Source organism: Ambystoma mexicanum, chromosome 11, assembly GCF_040938575.1.
Source record: "Ambystoma mexicanum isolate Mex_15411 chromosome 11, UKY_AmexF1_1, whole genome shotgun sequence".
Taxonomy (NCBI): Eukaryota; Metazoa; Chordata; class Amphibia; order Caudata; family Ambystomatidae; genus Ambystoma; species Ambystoma mexicanum.
The window spans coordinates 176,746,374-176,771,738 of record NC_090934.1 but is presented as its reverse complement, the minus strand read 5'-3'; the positions used below and the strand labels follow the sequence as shown (position 1 = coordinate 176,771,738).

Here is a 25,365-nt window from a genome sequence, read left to right as displayed (position 1 = left end):
GGGGAGGGAGCGTGTAGGGAGGATACATTTACATTCTCATAAGAAATGCGATCTGTTGCAAAAACGGTAACCTTCTCAGCTTCTCATAATGAAGAGACCAAAGCTGCTAAAATAAGATACCTAAAATGGCTAAAAATACATAAATACACGAAAGAATGTGATTTATGGAGAGAACTAGTTCACTCCTCGTTAACAAATGATATTTAAAAAATGTGACATATAGTCAACGCAAAAGAGCACAGAGGGGAAGTACTTAATGCCGTACCAGAACAGGTCTGGATAGACCGTATCACTCAGGTGCTGGGTGGAGAGCTACCAGCTAATGAAGGGTGGAAGGGACCTGCAGCCAATTGGTCGCATGGCCTGGAATATCATATCATCTTGGGGCTGACTGGGAACAGCACGTCCACTAGGGCACCAGGCCCTGATGAGATATGCAGTTCCCCTTGTAAAATCTGAACCTGTCACCACCTGTTCAAATGTATAGAGGAGTTACAGGCGATACCTAGCACGTGGCGGGACATTATAATTGTGCCTATACTAAAAAAGGGGAGACATGAGGATCCCAATAATTATCACCTGCTCGCAATGCTAGATGTGCTGGCAAAAAATATTTGAGCAGACACTATTGAAAGATCTTGAGGCATGGACGAACGAGGCTAATATTATTCCCCTAAATCAAACTGGTTCCCGAAAAAATTCAAGTACGAACATTAACATCTTTGCCTTAGCCACCATAATACAGCAGGCAGAAACCAGGAAACTCCCAGAGTATGCGGTGTTCACAGATTTTAGCACCGCATTCAACGCGGTGGACTGCATCAGGTGTTGGCGTAAACTGGGAAGCGTTATTAAAAAGGCTCACCCTGCTATTCTGTCAAACTAGGGCCAACATTAGTTTGGATAGGCATGGCAGTACTACGCCGTGGCTATCCACATCCAAGGGCCCGAAACAGGGATGTACTTGGGCACCTATGTGCTTTAATCTATATTTGGCAGACCTGGGGGAGGCCTTGAGGAATTTGTCCGCTATCCCTCCAAAGTTAGGATCAGTACCAATCCAATGGTTGGGATATGAGGACGGCCTGTTAATTTTAGACCAGACACCGGGTGGTCTACAAATCACACTGAACAAATTTGTGGTGTATGCAGAGGAAAACTCCCTGGTGATAAACATACAAAAACTAAAATCATGATATTTGACTCAGGCAGAAGGAAAAGAAAAACACGAACCTGGGAGGTTAATGGTAAAACGCTGAATGTGGTTCACTCTTATAAATATCTAGGAATGCACCTGAACATTAGACTAAGCAGCTCTACCCATTTTGAAGAAATCAGTCTTAAAATGAACGCCACCTTAGGGGGACTTCGCTCTTTTGCGCAGAAGGGTGTGGGTATTCGATTGGTACACTGATTCAATTGCATCAATCCAAGATTACATCGTTACTTTATGACGCTGAAGTCTGGGCGGTGTCCATGCTATTTGAGCTGGGCAAACTGGAAAGGCACCCATTAAAAAAAAACTGGCTACCAAGGCGCATAGCGATTGAGATGATCCACATGGCATTCAACATCTCCTCCTTATTATATAGGGTAATAATGTGCTAACTACTCTGTGGAAACTTAACAGTGCACCGAAAGACACTATTGGCTCTGATGGCCGATGCCTTTTCCTCACGTGCAACCTTGATGAAAACTAGGAAAGTAGGAACAATTTACAATTTGGCTAAGAAGTGGTTAACATGGGTACCGGAGCATACATTAAATATGCCTCTTCCTCTATTTAAAAAGACTATGAAGAGTATATCAGCAAGCATGACCTGGCTCAAGCTATGGTTAACCAGTACACAAAAAACACTGCTAAAGAATTTGCGCTGTACATTTCCATCAGAGGGGAAACACCTACCTATGTAGATCAAATTGTTGGTAACTACTTAATATAGAAACACCTGCAGCTATAATTCAACACGGCTAAAGCCGGGGAGCTTGAGAGTGCCTGGCATCGGTATTCTAGGGCTTATAGGGAACTGTCGACTATGTGGGACACATGATCTCGAAACAGTCAGACACCTCCTATGTGAGTGCAGTTCTCTGCATAAACTAAGGGTGGAAGCAAGGCGAGCAGCTGGTATGGTGGATGACAACAGGAAATCATTGTGTAATGAATTTATGAGTGGCAATAACCACGCTTGTATCATTTATCTTACATTGCTACGGAGAAAATTAGAGGACATTTTTAACTTCTAATGTGATACTCATTGTTTTACAAGGAAGTGTATATGGAAATGCCAGATGTTTTCTATTGTGCAAAGTTGAATAAACTGCATCACAAAAAAAAAAAAATGCCATATGCAATTTGCCAAACCCAAAGATGGATGCCCTTTGAAGATCACCGAAAGAAGGCTGGAGCTTCAAAACTTTTCATCCGTTGGAAGCAAGATATTTGCAGCATGTATCACAACAAGGTATGAATGAAAGGATGGCTGTAGAAAACCTTAAGGTACCAATATGAACCAGAGAAAAAACTTGAATTATAGCCTGGTACAACCAGCACTGCAGCAGTCTTATCTTCGCATGTTAAGAAAAGTAATCTAGGTGATGAACACAAGAGATGTATGGTGCATAGAAGTGAAACGTTGAGCATGTTCTATGCAGATGAAATTGATCAACTTTCAAATATACTAGAATAGAAAAACTTACTGTATAACAACCTCCAAAGCTTGGCCAAGGGATACAGGCTTATTATTAAGAATGTTGAAGTCCAGTTGATGGCTGAGATATGAAGTTGCTTCGAGCAAGCGATTGAACTCTTGTTCGACCATTTCGTCTTTCTCTTTTGGAACCTGAAACTTCAAGTTGAACAGCACTGTTAAAACTCATGTATTTGTGGTGGCAATCCTTGTTCAAGTATCAGCTGGATTATTGTCTAATATATAGGCATGATGGATAACGTGGCAACCCAATCTAGAAACAAGTGGCAACACCTTTCTTTTTAAACTTTTTTGTTTTACAACATAGTAAAAATCTCCCTCTCGCTCCCCCTCCCTCCCCTCTCCCTTCCTGCCTCCCTCCCTGCCCCCGGCCCCAGTCCTGTCCCCAGAGCGCCGGCAGTTCCTTGTCTCGTTTGCTGCCTCCCGTGGAGGATCATCAATGGAGTTCTAGAAGTTTGTCTTTGTGGGCACATTTGCATCCTGAAGGTCAGGGCCTCGCCCCATTCTGAGGCGAATTTCGCAAGGTTGTTATTCATGGCGTATGTGGCCCATTCCAGAGCCACTAGCTCCCATATCTTCCTCAGACATTCTTGTTCTGTTTGCATCGTAGGCCCCTTCCATCATCGTGCTATGAGAGCCATAGCAGCCAACGTAAAGACTACCTTTGCCTTTTCCCGACCCCTCACCTCCCCTTCCACAGCGATCTCTTGCACTCCCATCAGGACTAACCTGGGGTCTTTACTTGCTCCCTCTCTGAATGCGTGCTCCTGTGAATGATTCATCTCCCTGCAGAAGGGCTTAATCCTACGGCAATCCCACCAAATGTGTGCTGCCATCCCCTCTTCCCCACACCCTCTCCAACATTCCTTGGGTACTTCCAGGTATATGGTGTGTAGGCATGCAGGGGTGCAATGGCAGCCGCATAGGTACGCGTACTATGCTTCCTGGAGTTGTAACGCCCTTGCCATCTTCGGTATTCTCTGCCATAGCCTCTCCCAGTCCTTTCTCCCTAAGACTCTCCCCAGCATTTGGTCCCACCGGGTCATACAAACCCAGTTTTGCCTCGGTGTGGCGTTCGCCAATAGCCTGTATAAATCTGAAATCAACCCCTTTAACCCTTTTGTCAGTAGTAATCTTTCAAACCGGGTGAGAAGCTGATGCCCTAACCTCTGTTCATCCCCTAATGCCTGATCTGGAAGTATCTGTGTCTTTCCCCTTTCCCTATTCCAAAATCTTGCTTGCATTCCTGGAATGTTCTCACTCTTTGATCCTGGAACATGTCCCTGATCTTTCTGCAGCCCCCTCTCTAAGAGGTCAAATGCCCCTTTCTCCATCCCTGGGGTGAATTCTTTATTGTTAAATATCTGGGTGGAGGGGAAGGTCGTGATCCCCATCTTCTTTACAGCCCCGTCCCAGATGTCAATGAGCCCCTTTGTTACTCCGCCTAAGTATAGGTGTTGCGGTCTGTGGTGGTGTGCGAGAAAGAACCTCCTCTAGGTCGTGTTGGGCCACTGCCCTGTCTATCTGCACCCATTGTTTCCCATCCATACCCACAAACCAGTCTCAAATCACGTTCAGCTGTGCTGCCTCAATATATGTAAAGGTTGGGTAGGGTTCCCTCTTCGGCACCGTCAGTACATGGCGAACCAAGCGTAGCCTCTTCCCTTCCCAGACAAAATCTTTCGTTATTGTTGCTAGTTCCCTAAAGACACTTGGGGGTACCACCAATGAGATAGCCTCAAACAGATAGAGTAGTCATGGTAGTGTGACCATTTTAACCGCTGCTACCCTCCCCAGCCAGGAGACTAAGATTCTTCCACTTCTGGAAATTTATCTTGGGGAGATAATTAGACGCATACCAGCCAGTCAGGAATGGGGTTATTTTGACCCCTAGGCCCCCCTATGCTCCACTTGAATGGGGACCTCACTTTTAGTCCCGCCGCCACTTCGTTGCTCAATGTTAGGTTTAGTAGTTCTGATTTCGTCAGGCTAATCTGTAGGGCCGAGACCTCCCCAAATCTTGTTAGAAGTTCCATGAAGGCCTCTATATCGACTTCCCTGGACTGGTTAATGACAGGAGCATGTTGTTGGCAAATGCTGCCACCTTATGTTGTATACCGCCAAATGGGATTCCCCGAATTTCCTCCGCCTTGCGTATCGCCTGGATAAGGGGTTGCTGGCAGATCGCATATAGCAGGGGGAGAGTGGGCATCCCTGCTTGGTCACCCATCCCAATATTATTGAGCGTGACATTGAGTCGTTCACGCTCAAGCGCGTTGAGGTGTTTTTGTAATTGGCTTGGACCATTTTGATGAAGTCTTCCCCCAGTCCCATTCTCTCCATGACCCTAAACGCCTTCGCTGCGTCAAGGGCCAACAGGACCGCTTGCATTGCCGTTCTCTGCGTTTTTTCAACTACATGTGTTAACAGGCTAGTATTGTCTGTCTGCCTGCCCAGGACACACCCTGGAATGTCCTGGTGGATCAGTGACAGGTGTCGTCCCTCTAGGCGCTTCGCCACCATCTTGGTGTAAATGTTGGCGCCCATATTGATGAGGGCAATAGGCCTGTAGGACGTGCAGTCCTCCGGGTACTTCCACGTTTTGTGGATCAGTGTGATTTTGGCCTCCATCGTTGACCTGATACAACCTTTTCCCTTAAATGTATTAAATAGTTGTGTCAGGTGTGGGGTCAATATGTGGCAGTAGGTTTTATAGAACGCAGCAGAATAGCCGTCCGGGGCCTTATTCCAGGGTAATTTCCCTATTGTGCCCCTCACTTCCTCTTGCGTTATAGCCTGTCCAAGCTGCTCCTGGGCCTCTCGAAGTAGCTTAGGGAGTTGTGTTGTACCTAGGAAATCGGTTTGTTGTTGGGTCGACAGGTTTTGGGTTGGGTATAGTGTTTCATAATATCTAGCCCGGCAATCCTGAATATCTGCCGTTCGGGTGAGTCGGTTCACCCCTCATCTTGAATGGCTGTGATTGTGCTCTGCTCTCTGGTTACCCTGAGCAGGCGTGCCAGAAGTGCATCCGCCTTATTAGCCTTGGCATATAATTTGTCTCACAAAGAGCATTGCCCCTTCCGCCTTTTTAGCTCTTAGCACCCCCTGCTGCCCCACTGCACCTCTGTACTCCTTCAGCGCCTTCCTAGTGGGGGCCTCACTGTCTGGTGTGCCACCTCAACGACTTTTTCAAGTTGGGTCTCCAGAGCCCTCATTTGCCTGTCACTTCTTGCCTTTTGGGCTATGAGTGTCCCCCTAAGCGTTGCTTTAAATGCATCACACCTTGTGCTTTCGCTCGTGTCAGTGCTATTATTCAGTTCAAAGAAGGCTCTGATCTTGTCCCCCATTTCTTCCCAGGTCACCTGATCCCTCAGCATCTCCTCTGGAAGCTTCCATTTCCAGGCCCCCTGTCTCTGCCCGCCAAGACCCATCTTCATTTGGACCACTTTATGGTCAGCTATCCCTAGGGGGCCCACCTCCACCTGTACCACCCTGCCCACCAAGCTCGCTGAGACCCAGATATGGTTTATTCTTGACTGGGTTCCGTGGACAGGAATGTGTGTTCCTCCTAATGCCCCTTGCGAGCCCTCCATACGTCCCTCAACCAGACTGTCGAAACGCTCCCTCAGCTGGTTGGAGGAGACAGCCCCCCTCCTGCAGCCCCCCTTGTTGATCTATCTATGCGCTTGGTCCATGCCAGATGGAGGTCCCCCATTAGAATGTGTGCCAATCTTACAGGCCATGAACAGTAAGGATGTGAAATTAACTATCGTACTCGGCCTGACGACAGCAAGAGCTAAGACATAGATAAGCAAGGGAGTGGGAAGGCGATGGAAACAGAGGTGACTACCGTTATAGGCCCGACGACATTTCTGGTAGAGCCGGAGAAAAACAAAAAGGTGAGGGAGAGGGGTGCAGAAAGATAGGGGAGGAACAAAACAAGCAACTATCGTACTAGGCCTGACGACATTTCAGATAGTGCTGGAGGGGGTGGGGGAAAAAAACAAGTAAAGAGAGGGGGGAGGAGACCGACGAGGTTGCCATCATACTAGGACCAGGGACAATTCTGATAAGAGTAAGTGCATAGAAGAAAGTATGGGGAGGAGGAGAAGAGCTAGGAAAAGGGAGGAAGAGGAAAGGACAGAGTAAGCAGTCAAAAAGAGTGGAAAAGAGGGGAAAGCGAATACAATGGCAGAAGTCGGTAGTAACACAATGTTACAAGCCAGGATACAAGATGAAGATGGGAAGTCCAGCAGGAGAGTTGAGAAAGGGTGACGCACCGTGAATCAATGAAGTCCATAAAAGTCAAATCCAGCATTGGCCACAGGACGGTGATGGTGAAACCAGGATGTATCAGGACAGACTCCTGCAGAAGTAGGCTTGAAGGGTGTGGGGGGTCAAAGTAGAAGAATCAAGCAAAACAGGCAACACCTGTGTGCGAGCAGGGTGGGGGGCACAAAGGCACAAGAAATCAAGCTCAATTGTCTCTCGGTCTATTCCTTCCAGGAGGTCCACGAAGATCCTCTGCATTTCCCCCTTCAAGTCCCTGTCCATCACGGTTTCCGGCAGCATTTTGATCCCGATGTTGATTCTGCGTAATCTATTCTCTAGATCCTCCAACTGTACTTCCAAGTTCTGCGTCGCTAGACTTAACCGTTCTATAGCTTCACTGTTTATAGAAGTTTATCTACCTCCTGGAGGCCTCTTTCGAGCAGGTCTGTTCTTTTGCCTCGTTGCCCCATCTCTTGTCTCATTTCTCACCCAGGGCTGTGCTAAGGTCGGACCTCAATTGGAATAGTTCTTGGAATGTCTTTGCCAGGGTCTCCTGCAGGGTTTGCACCTCCCCTCGAAAGCCATGTTGCCTTCTGCTTCTTGGTCTTTCCGCTCTTTCGGGTGATCGTTGCTCCCTTTGCTCAGTTCTCTGGCCTCCAGGGTGGGCCACAACGTTGGGAAGGGTTCCCAGCAGGTCGCCCGTTAGTGGGCCCGCCTTTGCTGGTCTGCCCCTTGCCTTGGAAGTCATCTATCTCTCGCTTGGCTCTGCCTCTCCAGGAGGTTTCCCAGAGGGCTCAAATGGATAAATTCTGCCCTTCTGGTTTGGCCCAATGATAGTTATGGTTTAGAGTAGGTTTGCCCTTAGCCTCGTTGCGCCGCCCCTTGGTGAGTGTCCCCCCTGTTCTCCCTGGGGTCCCTCAGTGCTTTCTTCAGTCTTCCTGTCCTCTTCTGGATTTTCCACGGCAGGGCTCCGGTACCCCTGTGGCTGGCGCCTTGTCTTCTTTGGTGGGTGTCGCCCTGGGGCCATCGGCATCCTGGCTTTTTGGTTCCCCCACCCACAAACTGAGTTGTCTTATATGTGGTATTTCCCGCCTGAGGGCCTTCCTTCCTGTGGGCATAGATGTACTCAGGGCCCTGTGTGGCCCCCTGTCTCTCACTACTCTGATGGGTCGGGGTACCGCCTCCTCTCCTTTATTTTCTATTGTACCTTGTCCCTCGTTTTGTCACCCTGGATCGGGGTGCTAATGGCATTTTTTTTCCTGTTTCGGCACGTTTCGAAACAAAAAAAAAAATGAAAAAAATGGCCGCCGGGAAAGGGAAGCAGAGTCCGTTTTCCCTTTCCATGGCGGCCATCGGGAGCAGACGCGCTGGGAACACAAGTGTTCCCAGCGCGTCTGCTCCCGAACAAAAAAAAAAAACAAAAAGAAGCAGAAGGTAAGTGGGGTTGGGAGGGTGGAAGAGAGGGAGGGGAAGAAAAAAAAAAGAAAAAAAAAAAAAAAGGTACCTGCGTCCCGCTGGGGGACGATGGAAGCCTCCAGCTGGTGGAGGCGCAGAGCGGGAATGGCCCGCTCCGAGTCTCCACACTGCTGGAGCCTGCTATCGTTGCCCAGCAGGGACGCAGGAGCAAAAAGGTAAGTGGGGTAGGGAGGAGGGAGGGAAGGAAGGAAAAAAGAAAAGAAAAAAAAAAAAGCTTACTAGAGTCCCCGGCTGGGGGCGAGGGCAGCTTCTCAGTCGTGGGGAGGCTCGGAGCGGGGATGGCCCGCATCGAGCCTCCTCATTGACTGAGGGGGGGGACACGCCCCCGCCGAGGACAAGGCGGCTAGAATCCCGGCTGAGAATCGAAGGATTCTCGGCTGGGTAATGACCCGGCGAGAGCCAATCAGAATGCTTGTTGCATTCTGATTGTCTTTCGCCGGGTACTAATGGGCGGTAGTTTGTGGGAATGTTTGGGTCAAGGGTGTTTTTTTTAATAGTGGTAATACCCAGGCCTTTATTAGGTCCATTGGGACTCGGTTGCTCTTTAAAGAGGCATCAATGAGAATGGTGATGAACGGGGAAAGTTGAAGGGTGCAGTCTTTAATGACAGTTGGGGGGCCGAGTTCCCTTGGCACCTTGATGGTTTTAGGGTAGAGATGATTCGGAGGTCTTCATCATTGGTGACCTCTGAATTCAAATTGAGGTATTACATTGTTGGTTGCATTCAGCTGCTTTGTAGGGGGATTGTGAGTTTAGGTAGACTTTACTTTTTGTTTCAATTTTAGACTGGAGTTGAGTGATTTTATCTTGAAGCGCGTTCTGGATGTTCAAGCATAGAATCAGGGTTTCTAGTGTCCTTATGATTGAAAACAGTTCCTTAGTATTTGAGTTGGCCTTGGAGATTGGCATTATACTAAGTGCTTTTGGTAAGGAGCACTTGTTTTTTTGTATTCCTGTGCGACACTGTCAGTCATTTCTATTAAGTACGGATGGAGATTTCTTCCAGCTGGATTCAGCTTTCCTTTTAGCCTTTCTTAGTGCTTTTAAGGAGGGGGTGAACCATACATTTATGTGGGCAGGTTGCTCTGTCTTGCGTATGGCACAGGGATCTAGGTTATTAATGGCTACGAATATGGTGTCATTGTATTGTGATGTCATTTTAGGTGGGTCAGAGTTATTCGAGAATTGAGCTGCGAGGATGGGTTGCAGTAGTGGGAGTAGGTGTAACGCTCACCTGGTATCCACAGGGACGTCACTCAGCCTGTTCTGACCTCTTACGACCTCAAACCCATCCCTGGAGTCTACTCGACTGGAGACTGGGCCTGAAACACAGGATTGGTAGAGTTTTTAACTCCCTATTGTCTGTGTGCTTGAACCCCTTCTTCCCTGGGGTCCAACCCCCTCCCTTTGATCCACAGCTCACCTTGTTTTCTTGAAAAGTGTGCTCTCCATCCTGCTTTCAGCTCAGGGGCGCGTTGATTGATGCAGGCTCGTTACTGCCTAGTTATTTCACTGGCAAGAGTCCGACAGGTAAGTATAAGGAACAAGTTACTTACCTGTAACTGTTGTTCTCCAGCATGGGTCTGGCATGGATTCACATGCTCATGAATATTCCCGGCCATCAGGCCGGGAATCCTCGGTAAAGAAAAAAATCAGTATCAGTTTCGTTTCTCATCTGTCTTTCTTAGTAGTAACCAATCACGGGTCTCTGGGTCATACTGCCCCCAGCCAATGACTGCCCTCTCCCTAAGGCCCGCCTCTGGCAGCCATCTTCAGATTTGGTAGCATGCAAAGTGGCAGTATGACCAAGTGAAGAGCCGTAGAGGGGCAGGAGGGAGGGAGGGTTCGCATGTGAATCCATGCCAGACCCATGCTGGAGAACAACAGTTACAGGTAAGTAACTTGTTCCTTCTCCAGCATGGGGTCTGGCATGGATTCACATGCTCATGAATATAATACATAGCAGTACACATGCACAACCACGGGAGGTGGCAAGGCTCAACATTAAGCATCTCTTAACCTCCCACCAGGCTCACCTTAAGCGAACAGGTTGTGCAGCACTGCCTGGCCGACTCTGGACTCCTCCTTGGAATCCCGGTCAACGCAGTAGAATCTCGTGAAGGTGTGCGTCGACCTCCACGTAGCAGCCCTGCAGATGTCCAGCAGGGGTACACCAGACAAGAACGCTGTGGTAGCAGCCATCGCTCTGGTCGAATGGGCTCTCGGACGGCCGGGCAACGGTCGGTTTGCCAACCGATGACAATGCATGATGCAGCCGGAGAGCCAACTGGAAATGGAAGCCTTCGAGAGAGCCTTCCCTTGGTTCACAGGTCCAAAGTTCACAAACAGCTTTGATGTCTTCCGAAAACTCTCCGTTCGGTCCACGTAGAACTTCAGCGCTCTAGCCACATCCAGCGAGTGCAAAGTCCTCTCGGCCGGAGACGAAGGGAAGAAAACAGGTAACACCAAGGGCTCGTTGAGGTGGAAGTCCGACGGCACCTTGGGCATAAACAAGGGGTGCGTCCTCAGCACCACCATCGTGTCGTGAAAAGTCAAGAATGGAGGCTTGCAGGATAGGGCCTGGATCTCTCCAACTCGCCGTGCGGAGGTTATGGCCACAAAAAACGCAGTATTCCACGACAGGAATTTCAGCAGCGCCGAATGCAGGGGCTCGAATGGCACCCCCATGAGCCTGGTCAGCACCACGTTGAGTTCCCACGCCGGGGCCTCCATCGGCGGGAACGATCGGAACAGTCCCTTCATAAATTCCTTCACCAGGTGATGGGACCACAAGGATGCCCGTCCTGTGGTTCTGGTGTATCGGGAGATCGCAGCCAGATGTATCTTGATGGAGGCGTGAGCTAGTCCAGCCTTGGCCAGCGACAGTAGGTACGGCAGCACTTTATGGGCCGTAATCTGTAGAGGATTAATCTTCTGTGCACGGCACTAGACAGAGAATCTCTTCCACTTATGTCCGTAGCACGAGAGTTGAGGATGCCATGGCTTTTGCAAGGAGCTCTCTGCAGTCAGCCGGGATATCGTACCCTCCTAACTCTAGCGCTGCAGGAGCCAGGCCTGCAAGTTCAGCGACTCTGGGTCGTGATGAAGTATGGCGCCTCTCTCTCTGGAGAGAAGATCCGCGTCCGCCGGCAGCTTGACTGGTGGGGACGCTGACAAGTCCAGAAGGTCCGGGAACCAGATCTGCCTCGGCCACACCGGTGAGACCAGGATCATCCTGCACCGGGACCTCTTGAGCTGGTTGACGAGTCGGAGCAGCAACAGCAACGGAGGGACGGCATAAAGCAACAGGCCTTCCCAGGGGAACGAGAAAGCATCGTCCATGCTCCTCGGCTGGGTAACCTGCTGGCGAACTTCTGGCACTTGGAGTTCATCGCTGTCACGAACAGGTCGATCTGGGGTTTTCACCATCGTCAGAAGAGTCGATCCACTTGATCCTGACGTAGTTCCCACTCGTGGCACGAGCGCAGCTCCGTGCTGAGTGTGTCGGCAATGGTTTTTATCCCTGCCAGATGAAAGGGCACCAGAAACATCCCTTGGGCGACCGCCCAATGCCACAAATCCTGGGCTTCCTTGGAAAGGGCTGGGGATCTGCTTCCTCCCTGCTTCCGGATGTAGAACATCGTGGTGGTGTTGTCGGTGAAGATTCTCACTACCTTGCCCTTGAGGGATGGGAGAAAGGACCTGAGGGCCCAGAACACAGCACGGAGCTCCAGGATATTGATGTGGCGTGTCAAAGGCCTCTCGTGTGAAGTCCTCTGGTGTGTGCTCCCCACCCTTCCAGGGAGGCATCTGTCATCACCGTTATCTGGTTGGAGGGGGTCTGAAAGTCTGTGCCCGCCGTCAGATGAGCGTGGGTGCCCCACCACCGGATCGCTCGTCGGAAGATCTCGTTGAGCGGGATCCTGTCCTCGAAGCTGCCCGTCACTTGGATCCAGCGGGAGTCGAGAAACTCTTGCAGAGGGCGCCTCCGAAGCCTGCACAGGCGCACGAGATATATGCAGGAGGACATCATCCCGGGGAGGGACTTGATGGACCTCACCCTGGCCACGTCCGTGGCCAGCAGGCGCTGCACCTTGCCCAGGATGGCCTTCGTCCTTTCTTCCGACGGTGAGGCCAAGAGCACCACTGTGTCGAGCTTTACTCCCAGAAACAGTGCGACTTGCAACAGGACCAGGTGAGATTTGGGAAAGTTGATGGCGAATCCCAGGTCCGAGAGCAGCTGGACGGTCTTTGCGGTGTGATCCACGGCGAACTCCCTTGTCCCTCCCTGCTCGGATCAGTCAGTCGTCCAGGTAAGGGTAGACGTGGATCCCCTGCATGCGCAGCCACGCCGCCACCGGTGCAAGGCACTTGGTGAACACCCTGGGTGCCGACTTCAATCCGAATGGGAGGGCCTTGAACTGGTAGTGCCGTCCTTGGACCACGAACCTGAGGAACTTTCGGTGACCTTTCAGAATGGGGATGTGAAAGTACGCATCCTCCAAATCCAACGATGACAGGAAGTCGCCCTCCTCCAGCTGTCCCAACACGTGCTGGAGGGTGACCATCCGTAATTTCTGTGCCTTGATGTATTTGTTCAGCCGTCGCATGTCCAGGATGGGGCGCCATCCTCCCGTCTTCTTTTTTACTAGGAAGTGCCTTGAGTATACTCCGGAGCCCCGGAGGTTCTTCGGGACGAGCTTGATGGAACCTTTTCTGAGCAACGCCCTCATCTCCAAGAGCAGTTGAGGGACGTGATTTTCCTTCCTGACCACGGGTGGAATGTGGGGGCACTTTTTTAGAAATTCGAGGGCGTGCCCCTGGGCCAGGGCGGCCAACAACCAACGGTCGGTGGAGATGGACTCCCACACGCTGACGAACTTCACCAGCCGGCCTCCCACTGGGGTGCTTCGGCGGGGGCCCGACCCCGCTGTCGGTTCAATCTTGCTTGGCGGACGCCTTGCCCTCCCTGGCGACGACAGCGGGGTCCCCCCGACTTGCCTCGTCCTCTATAGGCTTCCTGCGATGAGGAGCGAAACTTGGCGGTACGTAGAGGAGCCACCGCCGAATCCCTTGGAGGCACTCGACTTGCCTCCGGCGCTCCGAAAGGACGGCCTCAGTTGCCGGGGGACGCCTAGGGCCCTAGCAATCTCTGTGTCCGCCTTGATGGCTTGGAGGGACTCATCCACCGTTTTCCCCAAAGAGATTGTTCCCGTCGAACGGCATGTCCAGCACCTTGGCTTGCACATCCTGGCGGAAATCCGTCGCCTTGAGCAAACGGTGTTGCCTAGCTGGCGGAAACCGGTGTCGGCAATGTCCGTTGCCACCGTAATGGCGTGGTCCAACGCCACTTCGCCTTCTTGCAAGATGTCCAGGGCCTCGGCCCTTTTGTCATCCAGTAGGAAGTCCAACAGGGGGGCGATCTTGAACCATAACCCCGTCGTAGCGGGCCACGATCGCGAGGGCGTTGGCCGTCTTAATCGTTGTTGCCGCCAACGAGATAACTCGTCGTCCCATTGCGTCCAGCTTCTTCCCTTCGCCGTCCGGCGGGGAAGTTGATGTTGAGACAGACGCGCCCCTCCCCCCACTTTCTTCTTGACCACCGCTGAGACGACCGAGTCCGGGGTGGGTTGTGCCCTAAGGCACAGAGCGGCTGCGTCGGTGACCCGGTACTTCTTCTCGTACTGATCCTTCTTAGCAGGCGTCGTAGAAGGGTTCTTGAGAAGGGCGAGACCCTCGTCCCAGATGTCATCCAGCAAAGGCACAGCGAGGACTGTCTTCCTCCTGGCCTCGCGCCGTTGGTAAAGGAAACCTTCCTTCTCCTCGGGGCAGAGCTGAAAAAGCTCGGATGCCTGGCGATCATTGCATGGAAAGATCCGATCTCATCGGATGGGGAGGCCCGGGCTTGTGAGGGGAGCTCCATCCCGTCGTCACCGCCGCCATCAGTACCCGTCGTGGCCGTGTCTGTTCCCACGTCATCCCCAGGGATGGGGGATGTGGGTAAAGGCCGAGCAGGCCGCGAGGGCTGAGAAGGCGGGACTGGGTGGATCCGTCTTCTCTTGTTCAGGGGGCTTCACGCCGGGACCGGTTCTGGTTCCTCCACCGGACCTGGTACCGGGTCCTCTGTCGGTGGTAAGGGCAATCTCGTCCTTATCTCTGAACATAAGGATTGTATCGCCAACAAAATGGCCGCCGAGTTATCCTGCGGCTCTGGAAGCAATGGCTGACTAGGACCCTCGCCAGCACCGCCGTCACTTTCATCGTCACCTTCGTCGGGATCCCTCCCCTGGGTACGGGCCTCCTCGACGCCCTTGTTGAGGCCCTCTAGGACTTCTGCCAACTCTTCCTCGGATTGTGTGTCCGTGTCCACAATGGCCACTGCCCCCCCCCCCTCTTTTTCCACCGGGGGAACCAGAGCATTGGCTCGTGGTTGATGGTGCTGGGGAAGGCGCGCCCTGTCTGGCAGCCGAAGAGCCCGTCCGTTCGGCGCTCCCGGTCTCAAGGTGCTTTGTCTTCTATTGGGCCCCCGTCGCCGGGGCGCCCTCACAGGACTCCGAAGACCGCTCGGACTTCTTCTCACCTGACGGACTCCTTCCTTCCAGCCAGTTGGAGAGACGAAGGTGCCGGTCCCTGATGGTCCGTTCCGACATGTTCCTGCAAAACGCACAGTCCTTCTCCATGTGCGTTTTGTCCTCATGAAGGCAGTAGAGACATTTCGAATGCTCGTCCTCCTTGAACACATTCTGTAGCTGGCATCCAGGGCAGACCCTGAACAGCTTTCTGGGCGTCGAGCTTCCTTTCTCCTGGGCCATGTTCGGGTAGGCCGCAGAAACTTCTGGAATCCTCCAAGAAGCGTAACTCGACAAAATCTTCACCCTCGAGGGGCGTAGAAAAAAATCCAACACGGATCCCCGTTAATCGGATGTAGAGACGGTGAAGCTTGAGGCTCCATTTGAACGAAAAATGAGAAATTCTCTTTGAAAAAGGGCAAAAAATGCAGCAAAAGCTCAAGAGCTAAGCACGAGGACTCCCAACACTTGAGCATGCGGTAAAAATCTGAAGATGGCTGCCAGAGGCGGGGTTTAGGGAGAGGGCAGTCATTGGCTGGGGGCAGTATGACCCAGAGACCAGTGATTGGTTACTACTGAGTAAGACAGATCAGAAACGAAACTGATACTGATTTTTTCTTTACTGAGGATTCCCGGCCTGACGACGGGGAATATTCATGAGCATGTGAATCCATGCCAGACGCCATGCTGGAGAGCGAGTCTTTTGAACAGTTCTCTAACTTCGTTCCTTTCCTTCCTTAGATTATGGCCGGCGTCCGGGGATGGCGACGTGCTGCGGAGATGAGTAGCGCTGAAGGTGAGTGAGCGCGATGCGACCCCTTCGTATTTGTATTGAACCGATTTCTTTTTCTGTGTCTTTTAGGTGCCGTGACATTTTCAGCGTGGATGCCGGTTATGAAGAATAAATGGAGTGAGTAAGCGTGGTATGCGGCGCCTCTAGATGTTTCCACGCTAACCTGGAGTGTCTTTTCCCTCTTGCAGATGGATGAGAAGTTCCGGAGACAGGGTTCCCCCAGAGCGGTGGGGAGTCAGGTAAGCGTTTGAAGCTCCTATAGTCTTTAAAAAATAAGCAAAGATTTGCTGAATGATTACTAATGCCTTTTTTCTGTTCTTTTCCCTTTTGCTTGGGAAGCGGTGTGCCGGGGTGGGAATGACACCGCCGAAGATGCCCGCAGAATAGAAGGAGCGATGAATGATGGGCAGAAGCGCCGCAAGATAAGGCTGTTCCTAACGGTATTCTTGTTCTTTCTTCTGCGCTCAGCTCCTGCAAGATGCAGGCCTACTGGAGACCGAACCGAACATGGTGAGTGTCATGCTGCAGGTGCAGAAAACACAAAGCATGTTTCTCAGCCTGGGCGTGGCTTAAATAGTCTCTGGGTATCCCAGGTGTCTCTGGGCTGAACCACACCCAAAAGACTAGACTGCACATGCAGTTCTGGGAACTGAAATATGTGGGGGCATCCATCTTGTCCCCATAAATGCATTACAAGTCCAATCCCCAATGTTATCCTATGGGAGTGAGTGAGTCTGGTGCCACAAGCGCCAAGTCTGACTCCAAGTGGGTCTTTGGAGGGATGGAGAGGCCCTTGAGGGCCATGTAGGTGATCGTGGCCTGGCTCCAGCCTGATATCTTGGAGGGCTGGGGACATGAGGGGCAGGAATCATGACAGTAGGTTGTTGGTTGTGATATTCCGCTTGTTCCTGGATGGAGCGGCTGGGGCCAGTGTTGGGAGCTTGGTTTGGCTGGTCTTGTTTTCAATCTTAAATGTTATAAGATGGTGATCGGACCATGGACAGGGGAACTTTGATAGGATGACTGCATTGCAATTGATATCCGCAAGCCAGTCAAGCATTCAACCTTTCACATAAGTGGGATTCTGGATCCTATGCGAGAAGCTGAGTGCTTTTAAGGTGTTGGCCAAGGATAGCACGTTCTTGTCAAGAGGGTCATTAAGGCCAAGGTTGAATTCACCTAGGATGATGGTTTGCGATTTTAGTTGGGTGCTGAAGGAGAGGATTTGAGTAACCTCATTCTCGAAGTCAAGAATAGGGCCTGGAGGACTATAGATGAGGTGGATATTTAGAGTGACAGTTGAGGATAGTGACATTTTTACAGAGTTCACCTGATGTGGAAGGAGTGACCGGAGTCTCTCTCATGTTAAGGGAGGTTTTTGCAATTATGGCTACCCCTCTGCCTTTGGAGATGGGTCTGTCCATCCGACCGATGGAGTAGCTATCTGGGACAGCAAGTGAAAGGGCCGGGCCAGCTGCAGCGTGCAACCATGATTCTGTTATGGCAAAGAAGTCTAGTTTGTGTGAGGTAATGATGTCAGCATTGTCTAGGGCGTGGGCAGGTAGCGATCTAGCATTGATAAGGGCTCCTAGGATGATGATGTTTGGCGGGCTGAGGTTGGTAAGGTGGGGGTTAGGATGGAGTGTGTTGGTATGGGTGGTTATAAGAGTTAGGAAAGAGTTCATACTTAAGGTGGAAGGGGGTTTAGAATGGGAGGCGTCTCTGGTAGGCTTCTTTCTGGCCGCTAAATTGTAATTTCTCTGGGCCAGTGGGCAGTGAGTGGATGTAGGTCGCAGCAGTCTGCAGCTACATTGGGTAAGTGTGTAGATTACCCGAATAAGGTGCTTGAAGAGTGTGGGGGACATGTTGGTCAGGTGGTTAACAGACTAATGGATGAAGTGTGATGATATAAGTCACTTTACAGGCAGAAGAGCTAGGATGCATATGAAGAACAAGCGAATGACCACAGTTGCAGGTGGAGTAGGCCTTGGAAGCGGGCGGGAGGCTGCAGGCCATTATAGTAGTAGGGCAAGGTGGTATTTAACAATTTTGATCATTAAGCAAGCTTAGTGTTGCGGGCCAGAGGAGAATCCACGGTTGACAGTGAATGGCAGTAACATAGTTCAATATGGAGCAGAAGCCACTTAGGGTCAAGATGCAAAGTGAGGCAAAAACAACTATCATGCAATATGCAATGTGTGGCAGAATCAGCTTTTGTGCAAAATGCAGTATGGGACAAATTAGTTTGTGGGAAGATGCAGAATGAGGTAAGAACAACTATCATGCAGTAAGTGGTAGAATCAACTTTTGGGCAAAATGCAGTGTGGTGCAGAATCTGCTATTAGGCAGGATGCAGTATTTTGCACAATTAACTTTCAGATAGAATGCCAAAGTTTGGGCTGGGAGAGACACTAGCCGGCAGAATGCAACAGAAGCAGGCATACCGTAGTTTGGTTTAAACAGCGTCAGAAAGCTGGGAGTAGCTTTGCAGTAGTTCAACTCGTCACAGGTCCAGTGAGCCGTAGGTAGTAGGAACAAGATCGGCATTGATTAATGGCGTACCGTGAGTGTCAAGGCCAGGTAGATAAGGCGAGTCAAAGGTTTTGTTCAGTGACTTGGCGGGCCACGAGGTATGCGCTTTGGGGGCACCTATGCTGTGCAATGCACAATGAAGGCTGTGGACAGAGCGGGCGATGGGTGATCCTATGAGCGATTAGGACGCATGGATCACCAGAGACAGAGAAAGTGGGTCGGGAAAGATCAAGCAGACTTAGGCTGGTAAGTTGGGGCATGTGCAGGGGTGAGAGGGGTTTAGGGTTGTGAATTCAAGGTTGGAAGGGTAGCGGCAGGGACAGGGCTTAGGTGCTTACCCGAACAACATATACATACATGCTGGTCTGACTGAGGTATGGCACAGAGCTGCAGGCTGCTCCCGGCTCTGACATGCTCGGGAAGGGGCCTTGAGCGTGGGTCTTTGGTGGGGGCCGGCATTCGCCTGCCGGCTCCCAGATTGGGTGCTGAAGAACGTGGGCTGGCCAATGAGTGCGCAGCAGGCTGCTGCAGGTTAGCACTGCAGTGCTACACAGCGATTCCGCCATTTTGGAAGTGTTTCTGTAAAAGGATCGGTGGTCGAGCCAACAGCATCAGGAGCTGCCCTCTTGTTCAGGCAGAGCAGAAATCATCAAAGCACACCAGAAGGGTGCGTGGTTACGAATATTAAATTCAAATATGTAGCATCAGCTGCAAAAGCGGTTCGAGGCAAGGAGTTTTCCCAAGGATTTTAAAATAGCCAAGAGGGCTTACCTGACCGTATCGGAGCGGCGGGGCACTGTGGCTCCTGCCACGCATTCTGCAGCGATGCAGATGTGCAGCTACTTCGGTGCTGCCGGGTTCTTTCTAAATGGTGAGGGGCAGAGCGTGGGTCTTCTAGTGCGGGCCAGCGTTTGCCTACTGGCTCCCAGATTGGGTGCTGAAGAACGTGGGCTGGCCAATCCGTGCCGCAGCAGGCTGCTGCAGGTTAGCACTGATGCTACAAGGCGATTCAGCCATTTTAGAAATTTTACAAAATAAACAAAAGCACAATTACTTGTTTTCATACATCACTAAAATATTGCAATTTATGGGAATTCTTATTCTGAGGTATGATCAACATCTTTGATCAGTCCAGCAGAAAACACATTTGTCCCAGTTCAAATGCAATTAAGCAGTTGATTTTGAGCAGGACATGCAAAAACACATAGGCTTTATCTTACACGCTCTCTGGCACTGCAACTGTTTGGTGAGAAATGCTAGTCTTGTAGAGTGACGTATGTGTTATTCCTACAAACTCAATTCGGTTAATGCTTGGATTAATTGCAGTCTGCCTCATTTTGCCACCCCATGCAGAATTGCATATGTACTGTGTTTTGTGCTGAAAACTGAATTCCTTATTGTATGGAAATGTGTTAAAAACCAACCAATCTTACGAGAGCCATGTTGAAAATGAGGTCTTATCTGCACGAGAGAAGGTTTACAAAGATAATAGGAAACATTTGATGTTTGAAACAATTTTATACTTAATACTTGGTTGTTTGCTCCCACCTCACCTGGTTTGGCCCATTGTCCCGTTTACCTAATTTTGTTTAAGGGGAGTTTTCCTGTGCGTGTGAAACCACTTTCTTTGTATGGAAAATATGAACAAGGGCAACTGTTTCATTGTGAAACTACCAAGCAAATATTCTCTATTACCAGCTGAAAAATTGCACTATTGGCCCCAAATGTTAACACTACAAAATATCTACCACGAATGCAACAATTTGGAGAAAAAAAGTTTGGGATTTTATTTCGGCCTATGGTAGGCATTTGCAAGGTAGTGACATTACATACTACCTGGCCATAAGATGGCAACAGCTGGCAAATGGTGTGAATACATGGGCAAATAATGGTAGTCCATGGCAAATGCTTATCTCATGCCTATGCAAGAGCCAAAATATTTGGCTTTGCCAATGCTTAACAGAATTTAGTGCCAGAAGAAATGGGACACTAAGTAGCCAAAGAAAACCTAAACTTGTGCTGCCTTCTGTTAGGAAATTATTATGTTTGCTGTTTTCCTTCTGTACACTTCTATGGGACACCCTTTCTTTTTGCTTGTTTTGAACTATTTCCTGAGCTTTTTTTTGGAGGCAAGTAAAGCCTTCTGCTTTACTTACATTGCCTGTTTTGCTAATTCTTTGGGGGAACCAGATTAGTCCCTAAGACTATCAGTACTGAGAGACTGCCTCTGAATGTATTGTATTGCTACAATTGTGCCTATCACCTTATAGTGAATTTCCGTTAGGACACTTTCCTTAACTTTTTATATAAAGAGGTTTTGGTTACTTTTACAATGTGCTTCAGACAAGCGGACAGCAGCAGTGATAGTTTAACAGTTTTTGGAACATTTAACTCATGCACCTTTACATTTACAGGAAATGGCTACTAAATGGTGGCTAGAACCTTAAAATGGCTGTTCCACATTGTGTTTCACTTGTTCTTTGCCAGTTTTGCTCTTTGGTCTTCTTCTTGCCTGATTAGGTAAAGAAATACTGTATATGGAATGCCCTTTCCCGGGGAATGCAGTGGCTTTCGCTGGCTAAGCGGTTTGTGTAGGTGGCCAAAGGAGGGGACGGGGACCGTCTAGTCCCATTCCACAGCCCTGGTGCCTGAATGTCTGTTGCTGGGATATCCACTGCTGGTTTGAATGTGCAGACCCTTAACATTTGCATAAAGGGAGTACACTCGTAAGTGTACTTTTCGCTGCAAGCTGTGCTGTGGGATTACAATTTTCAAGCACTGACTGAGGCCCCTACCACTTTACCCAGGAAGCACTATCATAAAGGACGCGCACGCATCAGGAAGTGCATTCGGAAGTGTACCGTTTGCTGCAAGCTGTGCTGTTGGATTACAATTTTAAATGTGGACACCAATTAAAAACCTTTTGATTATAGCCACTTTAGCTATAGTGCAGCAAACATTGAAAAGTGTTGTGTGCCTAAAATAGTGCTTTTCATATTTTGTAGTACTGACTGAGACCCCGCCCACTTTACCCAGGAAGCACTATATTAGTAGAAGGATGCACTCATCGGCACGCTCATCGGGAAGTGCACTCGGAAGAAGTACGATGTGGTCGCGAGTAGCTTCTGTACCATTGTACCGCTGGGAACTCGTGACTCTCCCCCTACCCCGACAACTCCCTTCCATTCTGTTTTGTTTTGTGCCTCATTGCTGAGGACTGTGTGATCACAGTTTGCACCAAGCGGAGCGTGTTCGTTGCGCTGCGATCAAGTGGTGCAACATTCGCTTTCCCGTTGCCTTTCCCTCTGCCTCCTTATTCGCCAGAATTTGTCAGCCTGTCTCTAGCCTCTTGCCACGCCTTCTGTGATTCTAACATGCAGGAATCAAAAAAGAGAGCATAGAGACCATGATTGCCCAAGGCAAGGAAATCACAAAGGCAAATTGATGTAAACAAGTTCTGAGGTCGCGGAGACCTTGTTGCGTGAGAGTGCATTAAGTGAGCATGAGAGTGAAAGAACCAATGCCTTGGGCAAAAGTATTCTTTATACTAAGACTAAACTAACTAACTGCAATCCCAAGACCATTGTTACTAATAGGAAACCTAATGATCTCAAAACACTGATCACTAAATGTTACCCGAAATGTGGCAGCACTAACTCCTCTTCTCCAAAATCATGCCAAATAGAAATCAAGGAGGACAAAATGGCTGTTCATGAGTTGGTTGCCGCACTATCTGAATTCCTTCAATATGTTGGTACCAAACTCTTATGGTCCTTCGCACTCGCAGTGGCAGAAGCAATGATATCACTGAGACCGTTACTATTCTTGCCCCACAATCGCTCGGAACCGCCTCTAAATGAATAGCCGATGTCCTCCCTATTTCTGGAAGCGGTGTCTTAGCAGCCTTTAGTTAATGTTTCAGGCCAACTCAACATCAACTAATGTGTCAACTGCTGTACATCCTATAATAACACCCAATTGTCTTACACACATTGTCATGGTGCACAGTACTATGTCTGAGGTGGGCATTCCCCTCGCTCTCCCCCCAACCCGACCCTCCTGCTCTAGCCTTAGCAGCCCCACAATTCCTGCAGGTTCCAACACACCAACAAACTATACATCATTAGTTAACTCCAAGTTACTATACCATGAGATTCCACCCACGACTGACATAATGGACGCTCATTTAGTGCCAAATCGTAAAGGGAAAAGATTTGAGTGAGCATCACACAGATGAGCCTTAAGATGAGAGCTCGAACATTTTGTAACTCGCCCCCTAGCAATGACGTTGATATTACCATGGGGAGCAATGTTAGCTATAATTCGTCATCTATGTATGTTATACTTGAAAATATGCTAACCACAGTATTAGAATGCTGTGCTAGATTAGAAAAGAAATTGATGTGCAATCCTTATTGCTACATAAAAGGATTAATAAGAGGAGAAAAATACACAAAGATCAGGGAACTGAAACCCACATCAGCAATGGTGCAATAGTGAAAGAATCCCTGCCGACAAAAGAAAACATTAAGAGCATAGTTCAACGCATAGTAAAGGAAGCTGATAATAAAGCATGTATGTGTGGTATTCAAGTGAAACGTAGCTTAACACAAAAGAAAATGAAAATCTATCAAGCAATAATGTACAAGAATAAGTCCTCAAAATCAAAGGCTAACCCCTGTGTTGCTAATTGAGTATGACAATATGTGAATCAGACACGGATGTAAAAGCTGTCAATGAGATTAGTATGAAGAACCTCCTGTACAAAGCTAATACTTGCCAAAAACCTGCACCAGGGAAAAAAGTGCCTAAAAGGAAAGCAGCCACAACTGAACCCCAACCTATAAATGATATACGTACATTCTTAAACACACCTACACAATGTGGAGATATGCAGTGCACTCAGCAAAAATTCTTGCATAGCAGCAGTGCGCAAAGTGCGGACAAAGCACAAACAGCAGGTAGGGTTTGGCCTTAAGGATGCTGTAATAGAAGATGTTAAGAACTTGTTTGCTGACACAAACTCTACCTCTATGCACTGCCCTGCTGGCTGAGAGGGTCGATGTGATGATAACGAGGTGCAAGTGGTTGACAATAATTGTCCCAATGGTCACACAAGTAATCAGAAGGCTAAAACGCAAGGTGACATTTGGTTTGCTTCTGACCACACCCTTGATTACATTCTAAACTTTGATGTTGAATTGTTTCAACAGGGATTTAAATGTGCGACTGCATATATGAATACTGTAAATTCTAGTGTAGCTACTATTAAGGAATTATAACAGGAGTAATAAGCATCAAGTGCCGTCTCAGAAAGTGGATAGGACATACTTGCCAGCTGTAGATTCCAATTCGGCCATCCCCTATAAAAGTTGTGGTAACAATGAACTAAGTCTTGACGAAGGCGAGAAGTCCGACGGCTATTAGAAATGGCTTGCATCAGCCTTTAGAGTCCACTTTGTCCAACATTGTAGGTAATAACAGTTAATAACAGTCTGTTATGTTCATGGAATACTAGAGACTCCAATCACATGCTAGCGCCTGAAGGTCTGATTGCAAACATCCATCTTTTCATATTTGTTGCCCTACAAGAAACATGGTTGATGGAACTTGTTGAGATTGATGATAGAAGTACTGCTCAAGTAATGGCTACTAAAGGGCCGATAGGACTTCTTAAAGGAGGCTTTATAGTAACCGTTCAGCATCCCTGCTGCATAACTAATTCGAGTGCAACAACAAACATGATTGAGTTGGTTAAAATATCATTTGACTGTAGTGAGATGGCATTAATAAACGTCTATGACCCACCTAATCTAGTTTCGAATAAAAGTAATGTGATGTCAGTAAAACAAATACCATCCAAAATGGACCACACTATACCTGTTTGGATAGTGGGAGATTTTAATGCCAAGATGGAAGCCATAATAGAAGGCTTTCCTACTAAACATAAATCCGAATTATAAAACACTACTGAATTTAATATCCAAGGAAAAAGTTAGGCTGAAATGTTATTCATGTTTAATTGTAAAATGCTGAATGGGTATTGTGGAGGTGATGCCCAAAAGGCCTATACCAGCATAGGTGGTAGGTCAGCCGCCAGCATAGACTATGTATTTGATAACCCTATAGCCATGAGAATGGTGGACAATATGTCTGTATTGCCACAGCAAGAAAGTGACCATATGCCACTCTGTGTCAAACTAATACTCCCAGACACGACTTGTATGATTCCAATGGACACTTATCTAAATAATGGCGAAAACCGTATCTAGTGGAATAAAAATAATTTAGATAAAGCAAAGCTAGTTGAAGACAGAGAACTTGAAGGATATGTAACTAAATGGGAACTGAGTGATATTGAAAATAGTCCTGACCCCATGAATGACTTTTTCGATCTATTATCAAAGATTAAGGACACCACTAAAACCTCAAGACAGATAAAGAACCCTAGTGAACGATGGAACATAGAGAATTATAAGAGCAAATGAAGACAAGCGAATCCAGGATACCGAACAGTGTCTTTCTAAGGACATTGCCAATCTGCTTGCAAAAAACAGTATAGAATTTGACTAAGTTAGTATACCTCAGAAAATCAAACTGCTAAAACTTGCCTATCGAAGATGGCTTAGAGCTCACGAATTAAGATCTGAACAGGAAGTTTGGACGAAGCTAGCCCATTATGCCTCAATCAATAATACCAATGGAATACGGCTTGTTTTGAGGGGGACGGTGAAAAAAGATCTACCAATGAACAACGTTACTGAGCAGGACTGGACGATACATATCGGAAACACTCAGAACACTGCGCTCAAAAATATTACTGTCCCGAGGGTTCGGGCATGTGTTTTTAAGTATAAGGTGATCAATCGCACAAACATTTCCAATGCACCTTACTGTAGTTTCACTCTTTTGTACACATGCAAAATCAGGCAGCAGAACGTGGCCCTCTTGTGATAATCTGATCAGTTGCCGCACCGCCCAAGGTGGACTGTCCTGGCGGCATTAAATCATA

The 25,365-nt window shown here is 48.7% G+C and overlaps 1 protein-coding gene across 2 annotated transcripts in view; it reads right to left on the bottom strand.

Annotated features, from left to right (window-relative positions):
* Positions 1-25,365, bottom strand: part of KDM1A (lysine demethylase 1A) — a 1,518,024-nt gene that overhangs the window by 933,457 nt on the left and 559,202 nt on the right. For both annotated transcript variants that reach the window (XM_069622738.1, XM_069622739.1), the window contains exon 9: positions 2,701-2,849. In XM_069622738.1, the coding sequence (XP_069478839.1) occupies positions 2,701-2,849 (149 nt within the window). The remainder of the gene's footprint in view (positions 1-2,700; positions 2,850-25,365) is intronic.